This window comes from Phaenicophaeus curvirostris, chromosome 5, assembly GCF_032191515.1.
Source record: "Phaenicophaeus curvirostris isolate KB17595 chromosome 5, BPBGC_Pcur_1.0, whole genome shotgun sequence".
NCBI lineage: Eukaryota > Metazoa > Chordata > Aves > Cuculiformes > Cuculidae > Phaenicophaeus > Phaenicophaeus curvirostris.
In genome coordinates this window covers 27,808,592-27,823,915 of record NC_091396.1, presented here as the reverse complement: position 1 = coordinate 27,823,915, position 15,324 = coordinate 27,808,592, and the positions used below count along the sequence as shown (strand labels likewise).

Below are 15,324 nucleotides of genomic sequence, written 5' to 3'. Positions count from 1 at the left end.
AGCTAGTTTTCACAGTAAAATATGACGTATTTCCATTTGGTCTGTACTTTTTATTTTGAAAAGGTACTAATATGGTACAAGCAATGAAAACAGTGTACCACAAATATTGTGTTGTCATCTGTAGTATTTTGAGAGCTGGTTTTGTATTGACAAAAAATGTTTGACATGAGAACGTAAGAAAGAAAATGATCATTGCAATCAAGTTCATGATGAAAAACCTACTTAATCTGCATGCTTCTTTAATTTCTCAGAAGAGAATGTATCAGTTATTCCAAATGAATAATATTTCCGCGTTATTTTCCTTTTTTTTTATTTGTTTGTTTCTTTGTCTTGTTTTTAATGTCATATGAAATTTACATGACATTCATGATAAGGTGCCCCCCTTAAAGCTGTCATGCTATCTCTGGGAAATTGACCGCACCTATATTATTTTTATTCGAGACGGTGTTTCTCTTGGGAACATAAAATTCTTTTATAATCGCAATGAAGATAAAGTAAAATTCTTCCTCAGGTGTGGAAGTTTTGCATACAATTTTTTTCATTTTTCTCTTGAGATTTGTTCTAAGGTTGTGATCAGCAGCATAGAGTCTAGTTGGAAGCTTGTAGCTGGTGGTGTTCTCTGTGGGTCAGTAGTGAGCCCAGTCTTATTCAACGTATTCATCAATGACCTGGATGAAGGGGTAGAGTATACCCTCAGTATGTTTGCTGATGACGCAAAACTTTGAGGAGTGGCTGCTACAACAAAAGGCTGTACTGCTATTTAGCAAGACCTAGAAAGGCAAGAGTGCTAGGTAGAGAATAATCTCTTCAAGTTCAAGAAAGGCAATTATAACAACTTCTGAACCGCAGGAGGAATGACCACCTATACCAATACAGGTTAGGGGTTGACCAGCTGGAAAGCAGCTCTGTGGACAAGGACCTGGGAGTCCTGGTGGGCAACAAGGTGACCATGAGCCAGCAATGTGCCCTTGTGGCCAAGAAAGCCAGTGGTGTCCTGGAGTACATCAAGAAGAACATTGCTAGCATTTCAGGAGAGGTTATCTCCGCCCTAGTTAGGCCACATCTGGAGTTCTGTGTCCAGTTCTGGGCCCTCCAGTTTAAGAAAGACAAGGAACTATTAGGGAGAGTCCAGTGGAGGGCAACAAAGATGATTTGGGGACTGGAGCATCTCTCTTATGAGGAAAGGCTGAGCGAGCTCGGTTTGTTTAGCCTGGAGAAGAGAAGACAGAGGATCCTATCAATGCTTATAAATATCTAAAGGGAGGGTGTCAAGAGGGTGGGGCCAGACTGTTCTCAGTGGTGCTCAGTGACAGGACAAGAGGCAATGGGCACAAACTGGAGCACAGGAAGTTCCACATTTACATGAGGAAAAAATTCTGTACTGTGAGGGTGACAAAGCACAGGAACAGCAGCCTGAAGGGGTTGTGGAATCTTCTCTGAAGATACTCAAAACCCAGCTGGACATATTCCTGTACAACCTGCTCTAGGTGAACTTGCCTTAGCTGGGGAAGTGGACTAGGTGAGCTCCAGAGGTTCCTTTCAACCCCTACCCCTGTGACATAAACTTCCTGATTTGGCAGTTATGGCCAGTGAATGTTTGATGGAAAAGCCTGCTGTATTTCCCCATTTCACCTTTGAAAACAGTTTTCCCATCGTTTCAGAATTGAAACGGAATACATTAGGCATGCCCTTACAAGAGGGTATCATAATCACATGTACTCTTTGTCCAGAGTTTATGCAAATGCTGTGTTGTTGCGTACAAGCACATACTAACTTCAGTAACTATCCAAGAGCCTTATGAGTGTAAACCTTACTTTGTGCAATGTTCAGAACAGGGCTCAGGCTTTGAAGCATCTAGTTACAGGTTGAAGTTATTGTTGCTGTAGCATTGCATCCTGGTTTATATTCTAGTTTTCTTTATTGAACAGTATAAAAATGCTTAATTTTTACAAATGTAATCTTAACTGCCTTGGCATCTTATGTAATATATCCCTTTATAATTGCTATGAATTTGTAAATTTGAAAAATAGACTTTATTTAAAATATTTTGTAATTAGGCCTGTAGTTGGAATTTTATAGTTGGCAGGTTAGTCACATGAATTGCACTTCATGGCTGAAACAAAACATATATGTCTTCATTGCATCTACCAGGAATTTTTTATATAAAACTTTATTTTTGGCAGGAAGCTCATTGAAAATTTAATTAATTCATGCTACTTTTTGCAGTTTATTTCAGATTACGGTTCCCCAGTAAAGGGGTACAAATGTTTTGAGAAAGACCATTCCTCAACATTTTTAAATTTTTTTTTTTATTTTACATAATTGTTACATGGTAAAAACTGATTTTTAAATTAATATAGAACAAGGTTTTATATTTAAAATAAAAATACTTTTACTTTAAATATTAGTATTTTGTTAATGATATGTCAAGAAAGGTGTATTGACAAGAAACTGTACATTTCTTTTTTTTCCTTTCGACTAGTGTATTGTAATAGTTGTTATCCATGTGGCCTTAACTGTGAATGAGGGGTTTTTTTGTTTATTTAGATTCATTTATTTAGTATGTCCTTTCTACAGGTGACTGATATTCTTGTGCGGTGTCATAATCAGTATCTAATAGAGTATATGGTAAGAAACAAAGTGTGGTCCTAGTAAAGACTAAACAAAGTTTAGTCATAGAGAAAGCAAAGTGATCTGAGTATATTTAATCTAAAATCAGTAACATTAGCAAAGTGTGCCATGTTCTAAGATTTTTTTCACTTTTGTTGTGTCAGATCTCAGATAGACTTACAGCACGTTCTTATTTAATTTTCTTTTTTTTTCTGGGTAAAGAGAGGGTGTGCTTGAAGGCAGCAGTAACTTTCTGGAATGTTCAGCAGAATTGTAATTCATCCCCTGTAAAGCAGAGACTCATTTAAAACAAAACAACAACCTTTGCATCAAAGATCATACTTCATAAAAAAAATAATTAAAAAGAATAGAACAAGATTTGCTCTTAAGAATGTATTGTATTTTCACAGGTATCCAAATTATGAATTTATCAGTGATAACTCCATATCGTGGTCAGCAGGACTTCATAACCGATATACTGAAAACTCCCTGAGAGGTGTTATTCTGGATATTCACTTTTTGTCTCAGGCAGACTTCCTGGTCTGTACATTTTCATCCCAGGTAAACTGTAATACAAGTACAATATAGAGCATACGTACCAATTCTAAATCTTAGTTTTCTTAATGCTCCTGTTATCTTTTTCTCCACTGCATGTATATCATAGTGAAAGAGGTGATCATCAGCCAAGACCTAGGGCAGCACATCTTAAATGCTTAATACATGTGTGTTGGCATGGTGAGAGTGCATATTCTGAAGGGAGAATTATTTGGTCTTGAATAAAATCTTAAGAAATCTGTAACATTTTCTGCTATTGTTATATTCAGATAAGTATGTGGTACATGTTTGCTCTGAATAAAACATTTGATATAAACACAGAAGAAATGTTTAGACATAGGTACAAATGGCTTGGACAGAATATAATGTAATTAAATTTTAAGTGTTGGAGTAATTTCAAAAGAAGAGTAAATGTTTAAATACATTGATGTAGTTAAGGTGATAGAGGCTGATGCAGGCCTCTAGAGGTCATCTGGTACAACCCCTTTTGAGGGTACCTTTGAGCTGCAGTCTGTCTGCATTTCCCTGACAATAGATATGTTGGGTGGATGGCGTACCTGGTGTTCTAGAATTGCAGAAAATTTTACTGAATCCTAGAAAATCCTGTATTAGACTGTTATTTTCAATAGCTGGGACCGTGAATCTGGTCCAACTGTCTGCTTAATTTATTTTGGGCAATTTCTTGTGCTTTAGTTCTTGAAAACCACTTAGCACCAATTTTGCTGACCATTCAACAATGTGAATCTTTACAGTATTTTCATATATTGTGCTTTTCTAAGGTCTGTTGCACGTTTTCCCACTGTTCAGGTAGGTTTGTTTTTCATGGGTTTAAAATTTGATCTATTGATCTCTAACATTTGAACTACTATCCCTATCCTTTCATCAATAAAATAAACAGTTTGGTAGTTACTTGGGCATCAGGCAAAATCTAGTGGTTCATGACCATCTTTTGTCTGATCTAAATGAAAAGAAAGTAAGGGTAAGAATGTAGTCTTAATTTATTTCCAGTATGATTTTTGGACTTTCACATTAATCAATTGTATGCTGACTGGTTTTTTTTCCATTTTCTTTTCCTTGCCAAAAAGTGTCACAATTTAATTACAGGTGTGTTAATAAAAAATACAGTAAATGTGTATAGAATTGAGCACTTTAGGAAGTCCCCTATTTTCTTATTTATGCTACCAAAAATAAATGAATACTGATATAAGGCAAATAATAGACATTTTGTTAAAATACTATTGTTGATGAAATTAGGCCATCACATGATGCAGAGTCAAGGGGAGTAACCTGCCTTAGCACTGTATTTCAGTAACATCTCATTAATTGAGATGTGTAGAAAAGCCAGGTGGTAGCTATACAAATTATAACTAAGTAGCAGAATTCAGATTGCACGTTTAGACAAAGAGCTTTTTTGTCTCTACAGTCTTCATCTAGATGAAATCATAGCTCCCTCTGTCTGACATTTTTCTTCATAATCGCATTTCCTTCTAGGATTTACTAGTCTTTATATTTTGCATTGTACGTGCAAGTATACAGGCTGCAAAACAAGTGAATCTATGAATAAAAAATGGGACACTGGATTTATCTGTAATTTTACATGTGGATTCTTTGCCTACTGCCCTCAACAACTTAGTTTAATTACCCAAGTTTGGTGCTATAAAGGAAACAGTTGCTGAGAGAAGTTGTATGTGTTATGTCAGATATAAAGCACACTTACACTCACTAAAAAGCATTTTTACTGAAAATATTTAAATTCTTTGGGGGGGGCATGCAGAGAGAGAGGGAGGGAATGTGTGAGTGTGTCCTCCTCCTGGGGTGCACACACATGCAGAGGACAAAACATCAAAACGAGTCACAGAAGCTATAAAATACATAACCTCTTACAAATGAATGAATAATCAAATTTGCTTCTATATTATGGGATATCACAAGTACCTTAAAATAATTAACTCAGCCTGTCTTCTGAAAGCTACTTCTGAAAAGTTATTTCAAAGATTAGAGAGATAAAAGGAAATCTATTACACTTTTAAAGCAAAAGCCTCTCTCAAGCTAGGAAAGTACAAATATGTCTTGTTTGACTGATCAAAGTTCTATTCACCTTATCTTCAGAGGGAGAAAAGAGAAGTAAAATCAAGCTTTACTATATTTACATAAACTGAAAACCATAAAAAAACCTCAAATGCTTTTTCATATTGAAGAAGTCTGCTCTATTGTTAGTTTACCAATCTTTACCAAGCATACAGAAAATTAGAAAAAGATACAGTAATGGAGATTAGAAGACAGAAGGGTCACAGTGGACAAATGAGACAGAGAAGAGCTTTCTGGCAAATTGTTGAACAGAACTTTTTTTAACATAGTGGCAGCCTTTTGTGTTTCTGGCAACTCTGAGAGATACAACATTATTTTGGTGTGGGGAACTGTTTTTCAGTCTGAAGAAAATTCCCTTCAAAAAGTGTGATACAGTGACACTTGAAAATGATTTTTCTCCTCACCAGCATCATTACTGTCTTGCTGGAATTCAGTTTCATTTAATTATCTTCCAAATTGCCAACAGTCATAATTCTATCATTGTTCTAATATTAACAGCATTTTAAAGCCTTGGACTTCTGGAACTGCTTGATTGTGAAAATTGGAACTTCCTTTAGAAAAGTAAATGTAAGGCCTCATTATTGCAAAATAAATTTTGAAAATATAAGTTCTGAAGGTTGAAAGGGAAGTGAAATGCAATTTCTATTGGTAGCAGAAAAGGAAAATGAATTTGCTGTTACATTTGATCACCAGAGTACTTATTAAAATGCTGCAAAACGGTATGCTTCCTGTTAGTAAATATTCAGGGTAGGGTTGGGTTTTCTTGCTGGTTTTGTTCTGTTTTGGTTTGACCTGGATGTTCCCAGACTTGATGCAGTTGTGAAATCTCTTGTTACACACTGGTTGCTGACTTCAGTGGTATATTGCAGGCACATGCAGTATTTATGACTTCTCTTCTGCTTTTATTTTTAAGGTTTGTCGAGTTGCCTATGAAATTATGCAGACATTGCATCCAGATGCTTCAGCATATTTCCATTCTTTGGATGATATCTACTACTTCGGGGGACAGAATGCCCACAACCAGATTGCTATTTATGCTCATCATCCACGGACTGCTGATGAAATTCCTATGGAACCTGGAGATATAATTGGAGTTGCTGGAAACCACTGGGATGGTTATTCAAAAGGCATCAATAGGAAATTGGGAAGAACAGGCCTGTACCCATCCTATAAAGTTAAGGAGAAAATTGAGACAGTCAAATATCCTACGTACCCAGAGGCTGACAAGTAGATTAAAAGGAAGACATTTGGCAGCAATTCTCAATTTTGATTGGTTCAAACCAGTCAACACACTAACTAATGCTTTATATGGGACTTGACTTCACATTTTAACATGCAGTTAAAATCAAAGCCCTTAGCAATGAAACTGAATAAGAAGCTGAGAACAAATGGATGGGCTGTTATCTGAACTTACTCAAACATTTTTTTTGTTATATGCACTCTCACACATGCACACACAAAACCACATACAACAGGAAAACTGTTGTTTTATACTTTTTGTCTCTTTTCAGGATTTATCCTAGTCATTAGTCTTACATGAGCTTTGGGCTCTTCTCTCTGCCATTAATTGACAATAACGTTCAGACTTATAACACTGCCACATTGTGTAATTTGAGTGACATGAACATATTTTGTATGTGCAGAATTTAAAACATGGTGCCTATATTTGAAAAATTTGTGACCTTTTTAGAAGAGCCATGCCTATTTCATAATGGGCAAGAGTCAATCTTCAACTGGTGTTACCGTGACCACTGAACTTGCTTCAAACAACAGAATCAGATTTCAGACTAGATTTCTTTACAGATTTATTTTTAGCATTCCATTGGTTACTTATCATTAATAAAATAAAGGATACATCCAACAATAAAATAGTCAGTGTCTGTTAGGAACTTCTGTAAAACAATGCCATGAACAGATTGTTTAGTACTGATAATGTTTCTGGACATTGCCTTTGGGAAAAAAAAACAACTAAGAAAAACCCCCAAACAATAAAACCCAAAACAAACCACAAAACACACAAAGTAAAAAGTAGCTGGAGTTTCATTGAATTTTTAAACACTCATTGTGTAGTACTACTGCATAGCAGCACAGTGTTGTTCAGTTCTGTGGATGATGGGGTTTGGCAGGATGAGTTCAGTGGCTCAGTATTTTATGTTTACTCTCTAGCACTTTCTTTAACCTTTTAGGTTTCTTTATTGAAAATATTTTTTTAGGGTACTATAGATGGCCATTTATCATTTTTGCATTGAATATAGTTACTTTTAAGTAAAATATTTCAGGTTATCCCATTTACAGAACCCTTCATCTAGAGTAATTTTAAAGAAAGTCTAACAATTTACCCTAAAAATAGTAGTTTCCAAGAAAATATATACAAGGATGAATTTTTATGCATGACAGAATTGTTAGTAATACTTAGCATTTTGAAATCTGTTTTTAGTCTGCTCTCTATTAAGAAAAGAGATAATTTACAAAGCAATTTTACAAAGAAATTTGAAGATTTGGGGGTTGTGTATGTGCATATATATATATGTATAAAATGTACGAGATACCAAGAGTTTATTTCTAAACAGAAAGAATATTAATAGCGTTATACAAGTTTTAGTGCAATCCAATCTGGACTACTGGAAGTTCAGAAAATGTTTTCTATTTAAACACTGAGAAAATGCCACATGAGTAAAGATTGAGAAATCATGGCCAGAAGACTGTAACTAATCAAAAGTTAAAAGGACATTTAATTTTATTTATGAATAGATCAAGGACAGTGTTGACATAATGAATGGATGCACTTGACCAAGAATAAATTTTAGGCTGAAAAGTAAAAGGAATTGTGGCGATATGAAGTTCAGCAACAGTCTTCCGGTTGAAATAGTGGTGAGTAAGATGGAACTTCATTGGTAAAGGAATTAACAAAGTAGTTCTCCCTGATCTTAGTTGCACGACGAATCCTGTATATCCCTTCCAGTTATGTATCCCTCAACTGAAAAACTGTTTTGTGTCTTGAAAAAGAATAGCAATATCAAAGTTGAGAACAGCTGTGGAAAAAGAAAAGTTAATTTCTCTGTTAGTTGTTTAAAATAGACCTATCAGTAATACTGAGCATAGGTGCCAATTGGGATTTAAAGATGGATTGAAAGAGAAAGGCAAATGGGTAAGAGTGGCCAAGACATGCTAAAGACAATGAGTTTTTTTGACTAATGATGGCTAGAGTTAACCAGTGTTTCTGGATTTTGGAAGTACTAAGGAACTGTTCAATGTTAGATTTCTGTCTAGGTGATTCTGATAAATTTTCCCTTAACTTACCTGAAGTTTTGGTATTTCAGATGCACAAAAATAAGCGAAATTGTAACCTTTTTTTTAACTTAAATTTGAATTGTACATGAAAAGCTATTGCTACTTACCTTTACTATTTGGAAAAAAAATCCAAACCCACAAACATTTCTTCCTTAACATTCAATGCATTTTGTCTTTGAGGAGACTTAATTAATTATTTATAAACAAATACTACATGATGTATTTGATATTTATAGATTTTGAGACTGTTTTATTTTTAAAGCTCTTTATTTACAGCATCAGAACTCATAATTTCCACCTAATTTGTTACAATGTCATGCAGAAATAATATTCATAAGTGAATTAATGTATGAAAATTCCTCCATACCCAGGTAACTCAAGTGAAAATTTCACTGAAGAAGATAAATAACAACGTCTAAGATGAGCCCAAAGGCAAGAGCAGTCTTCTAATGTAGTAATGAGAGAATTAATTATTACATCAGAACAATGATGTAATAGAAGACATACCTATATAGTGTGGTAATTCCTCAGCAGACCATATCTGACAAAATATTGGCAATGTACATATGTTCCCTTATACATTTTAAGTACCTAATGAATAATTAGCTCATCATCTTTGAGCAAATGATCATGAAAGGGTACAAAATGGTAAAATTAAGAAATGGACTAATGTAGATGGTATGACCTTATTCCCCTGGGCCGTATGATCCTGTAATATTTATAATGAGCTGTTACTTAGAGGAAGAAACCTAGAAATAAGTTTCTTACTAGATGCATCTGTTTCCAGAGATTTATTTTCTGTAAGACTACCAGTTAGTTAAGTCATGGAGTCCTGGGACATTAAAACTGTTTCTGTTAAACCAGAAGCATATTAGACACTTCAGTCTCGGTTACATTGGAGTCCACTATCCATAGGTAAATGAAAATAAGATCCCCAGATTTTTATTGTAGCTCACAGAGAAGTGAAATAACAGGGAAATAAAAAATTTGTTTTCAATACCTGAAAGACAGTTGAGTCTCCTGAAAGCTGTCATCTTGTTAAGATAATACCCAGAATGCAAGCAAGCAGATATACATTGTTTCTTCCATTCACCTTGGAGCTCTGCAGTCGATCCAGTCATGTCATTTTTGCCTCATACCTCACACTAAACCTGACATGAGTGAAACAAAGACAGTTCGAATACTTTCTTAAACAAACTAATGTTTAATTAAATTTCTCTTCAAGAAGCGTTTGTGCTTGTGTATGTTGTGTTCATACATACCCTTTCCTTCTTTGCTATTTTTACATTATCATTGTCACATTCTCTGTAATAATTTATTTGCCAGGTAAATGTATTCTCTAGAAGCTGAATATTCTACTTGCTTCTTACCAGCGGGGCTAAGAAATGTATTCTGAGTAGTTCAGTTAACTAGTCCTCTGTGACATGGATGCATCTGGAGACTGGGGTCAGCAGCAGTAGTTTGCTGCTACTACTGCAATTGCACCAACCTTAGTTCTGTCCTTGATTTTCAGTCCAACCTACATGGACTGCAGATGGAATTCCCAAGCCTCCTCTAACAACATCCTGTCCCTGCGAACTACAGAATATTATGGATTTGTTCATGAGGGATGATGTTTTAATTCACAATTTGTAAATACACCTTCAGAGAAGTCTTTTGTCTAAGCCTTCTACCACTGAATTTTAAGGAAACTTGCAATTACCAGAAAGATTTCATTCCTTTACCAATTTGTCAGAAAAGAGAACTGGTGATACCTTTCTTACAGAGATATTTTTACAGTGTGAAAGTTTCCTCTGTAATAGGTTTTATATTTCTTTGGTATACAATTAAAAAAAAAGGATATTGTTTTCTGAGCTAGAAAAATAATAGAATATAAAATAGAAAATTTTCATTACAAATTCTTGATAAGGAGTGATATCTACCATTTGAAACTGGTCATATTCTGGTCATTGGCTGTTACTGTATTACAGTTTCATTCATATTTGGGTGGCTTGGGATCAGGCTGTCAAAGAGCACAAACTTTGGTTTATTTATTGTGTTGAGTTAAGTTGCATTTAAGACTCACAAAATTTCCATTTCCCTAAAGCACCATGAGAATTTTAATTGTAGTCTACAGACTTTTGTCACGGTCTGCTATGTCTACCTTATACGTAGCTTGTCAGGAGGAAGACTGAAGCAAAGAGAGTTACACATTAATAACTGCAAACAGGTCGAGATAGACTTAATAGTGTCCTGTTCATTTCTAAAAAGGTTGAAATGTGGCACTGCATGATGCAAATTAGAGGACAGGATAAAATTTCCAAGCCTGCAAAAAGAATTGCTAGTCCATTTGTCTGCGTCAGTGGTTGCATTCACTGTGTACAAGATTATTTCAGAATCAAAGTACATGAGGCAGAGGTCTTCCACTGATCTGTTTGCCAGTCTTCACCCGATTTGGTACCATGTACAAATACATAACAATGCTGCTGATGTTTGCTCTTCAGTGAAACCTTCCTTTCTTTTGTATGCTTCTTTCCTTTGGCTCAGTGTACTTGTCAGCAGAATCCTATTGCCACTACAATTCAAGCAAGTTTGGATTAATGCGAAAGAATGCTATTTGTTTGCTTGAATTTTTTTTTACCATTGCTCAAAATTAAATTCATGCTCTCAGGCTGACTCCTAAGGAGACACTGTTGAGGAATGGGCTATCTCCGCTGGACTATACTGTGCTTGTTATATAACTACTGACCCATACACGTACAGGTTTTACTTAAAATTTTGCATGTTTTTTCCACTTTCTACAGACCCAAGGTTTTGGTTTAGTACATTCATGAAGGATTTTCTTGAGAACGGTGAGGCAAAGTCCCAACTATCCTACATTTTCTTCAAGATGTTTATTGGGCCCTACGCTATTTCCTCCATTGTCTTAAGACATTATCCAGTCACAACATTTTAATGGAATCTTCTAGACTGATGTTTCCTGAAGACCATGATATTTTTTTGCTCTTATATTAGCCCCAATGCCTACTTGGATTTGAGCCTGATCTACCATGGTTATATGAACCTTCTTCAAACCTTTCTGCTTCATGTGTATTGACTTCCTTACTTAGTGGCTACTGACTAGGAATCCAAGGGACAGCAAGCGTCTTTATTTGATTTTTCATAATAACATCGAATGATATTTCTTGTGTGTTGTTGTGGGGGGTTTTTTGTTTTTTTTTTTATGGAAAGGATTTTCATGTTTTCCCTAACTGTTAAGGACAAAGAGAAAACACCGTAATCAGATGTGCCTAATGCTCGTTTAAGAGGCTTAGAAGCTATAGAAGTTCTTCATCTAATAAGATTTACAGCTCACACTGTGGCAAGTTTCTTGACCAGATGAAAGAAGCATTCTCATAGCATTCCCTATCCATTTTTGTCTGGCACGTATTGTACACTAACATCTGCAGCTTAATGCGCAAGCAATAGGGACACAATCTGAATGCAGTCATTTTACCAGACCATAAGAGACAAGTAATTTTCTATTTTTCAGTCTTAGAATCATTTATTCTAGCTTAGTTTTAATGCTCTCTTTCTTTGGAATGTTTGGGGATTTTTTTTTTTCTGTAACAATTCTGCACAAATCTCAATTATTCCACTACAAGGAGAGCCACAAGAATATTACCTCTCAGCTGTGAGAATCCACTGAATGTAGAGATCACCATCCAGTTTAGCTGTCTACTCAAGGTCTGTCACTTAAAGAAGCTGAGTATGTTTGCTGTTATTTTTCTGAAGAGTAGTAACTTGGAAGAATGGAAGGAGACCAAAAAACATGACATCCTACCTTCTTTCTGAATGAGAAGGAATAGGGCATCTGTTATGTCCAACCAAGATGCTGGAAAGCAGTTGACTAGTTGATGAGAGTAGTTTGTTTCCCTACTTCAATTTATTGCTGGAGAAGGAAATGTGATGAGCTTGGAATTTTAAAGCTGTGGTCACTTTGTAACATGAAGTCTATGAAATTTAATTTGTTTCCACTTGAGAATAAAACTGTTATACACAAAAAATAAGCTCAGATTTGCGAGATTAAACTGATAGTGTTTCTTCTTGCCTCAGATGCATTGATGTTTCTTAAAATGATTTTTGTTTATGACTAAATTTCAATATTTGGTAGTGACTTTTTTTTTTAGGCTGGTTTAACTATCTTTTCAATCTGTGTGTCACCAGAAACAGAGGGTAGTGCTAATGAACCTTCATGTAACAGATTTAAGTTTGTTAGATTTGTTTCATTATTTACTCCTTTTGTCTATATACAATAGGCGAAGAATGTTTTTTTAAATGATAAAACCGATAGTTAGGAAGTACCTGCCTGCTCAAAATGTACTTCTCTAGCACTTCTGATGTGTTTTGTCTCTTTTTTTATTACAGTGATTCATATTATCTCATGTTCTCATGTTTCTAAATGTTTTGCTCATTCCTTTTGTCTGATGTTTAGATTATAAGATTTATGATACGTGAGTCTCCTTTTTTGTGTTTCCACCACTCTTGTCACAGCAGGATTCTCATCATTCAGTAGGATCTTTAGACAGCAAATATGAATAATAATTGTAGTAATAAAATAGATTAAAAATGTCATTTATAATGCTAAGTTGAATATATTTTATAGTGTTTGCTTTTATTTCTGTTGTAGTAGTATTTTGTTATATATATTGCTTATTTGCCATCATGTGTGTATGAAAAGAAATACCTAAAGAAAAAACCCAAATCCAAGCCCAAATATCATAAATCAGGTTCAGGAAGTATTCTTAATTCCTTCCTACATGCTGATGACCTTTGTTATTGATAATGTATTTATATATTTGGTTCAGAAAAAGTACAGTGATTTAAGAAATTACCTTGTGTACTTTGTTTGCTCTCAATCATTCTATGGATCTTGGTAACTGAATACGTGTATGCTAAATCTTTTCTGATGTGAACTGAAACAGGTTCATACCTATGCCACTGCTGATTGGGTGGTATATAGTAGTCAGTGTTTTGGAACTAAATATGAATGTATATCCTTCATTTCTGTGTTTTAAAATTGAAGGTAGGAGAGTAAGTATAAGAACCGTTATAATAATAGGATTTTATCACCTTTTGTTGGTTTGGCTAGAGTTTACTCATGCCCTTTTTCATTTTAAAGGTAACACATTGCAGGAACATGCTACAGAAAGACAGATGCATACACCATAGATAGTTAAGTATGTAATAGGAAGGGATAAAATCTGTTGAAGAGCTTGAAGAAACCTCTGGAAGATGAGGATGCTACCAAGGTAATGGTTGGCTTGACATGAAGTTGTTCTAGTCTTTGCTTTATCTGCCAATGTGATTGACTGGAGATCGTCATCTCTTCCTGGCTGTCCCTTACGGATTCATTTAACAGACATATATTACTTTGTCATGATTTCCTGCTGGATGGATATTGGTTCCAGAATGTGATATTTGTTTCTTATAAGATACATCCTGTTAATGCAGGTGCTCTACTGTACTACCTCTGTAGTAAAATGGTCTGTTTTTTCTCAGTGTAGTGCTTAGTTGAAGTCAGTCTCTCTTCAAAGTTTCCCTTGAAGCATTTCCTTTTGGTAAAGCCATAAACAATGGTTGAAAAGAAAATAATACCATTCTTTGCTGATTTGAGTCTGATGTTTTATTTCTAAGATACCTGTAATTTGCTTTGCTGACCTAGAAACCACAAGGTAGATTTTTACTTTGTTTCTGCATCAGGTAGCTTACTTGTGTTGGCTGTAGCCAACCATTTGGTGCTGAAAGTAAGCTTTAAGTCTCTGCAACTATTGCTGGCTCCTGTCTTAGAAAGAGACCCCCCTGAGAAGAGACAGATGGAGTCGACAAACACTAATTTGGGCTAATTCTGTGTGATATGATTTTTCTATTAGCATGACCACTCTTTTGCATAAGTCGATTTTATCCAGCTTTACTTTGTTTTAGAATTTTTCCTGCAGTTGCGGGGGTACAAGGCAAAAGATTGTATGTGCTTGAAAGACAGTTGTAAGTGATTTTTCTAAGCATGCTGCTAGTACAAGGCACAACAATGTCCGTTAATATGTTCACTTATGCAATATCTTCTCCAGCTGCTTGTCTAACATTGGAGCGAACTTAATTTCTTTGTTTCCTACTGATTTCCTCCCTGTCTCTGTCTCATACGTAGAATGGTAGTCTACTCTGTTCATTCAGATATCTGAAAAAAAACATATGTACAAAAAATGAAGCCAGAAAATTAAGTGCAATTAATTTTTCAACACATCTGTTTTTTCATCAAATTTTATTTTCTTTATATCACATTTTTTAATTTTAAGATCTCAGAAGCAAAAAAATATTCTGTTATTGTTCACACTTCTTAATCCTGAAACAATAAAGACAAAAGGGTTTCTAGATGGACTAAAGCTTTTCCAAAAGTAGTAGATCATTTAGGCCTAGTACAAACATAATAAAAAATAGAAATCCCATTAAGTTTCTAAAAATAGAACTGCATGAAAGATTACACTGAATGCCAGAGTAAGAAATACACAGGACTGTATTTTTTTTTCCTGATTCTCCCCTGTTGGTTTGACAAGCTAATTTAAGTTGCTGCCCTTCTGTGGGTAATCAGCATTAATTAGTATCTGTTGAACTGGAGAGCCTCTTCAATGTACAGACTGCCTATCAGAACAACTATGTAAAATTTTATCTCAAGACATTTTTAATATTCATGCAAAATTACCTTGGTGTTCTCGTATAACGTCTAATATTTTTGCATCTTGAGGTTTTCAGGTAACCACTAGTGAG

The 15,324-nt window shown here is 35.0% G+C and overlaps 1 protein-coding gene across 1 annotated transcript in view; it reads left to right on the top strand.

Moving 5' to 3' along the window:
• The window catches only part of FUT8 (fucosyltransferase 8), a 97,701-nt gene extending 89,767 nt beyond the window's left edge, over positions 1-7,934 (top strand). Inside the window, exons 9-10 of the mRNA XM_069858072.1 lie at positions 3,021-3,171; positions 6,167-7,934. Coding sequence (XP_069714173.1) covers positions 3,021-3,171; positions 6,167-6,484 — 469 coding nt within the window. The 3' untranslated portion in view covers positions 6,485-7,934. The remainder of the gene's footprint in view (positions 1-3,020; positions 3,172-6,166) is intronic.
• Positions 7,935-15,324: the final 7,390 nt, after the last annotated feature.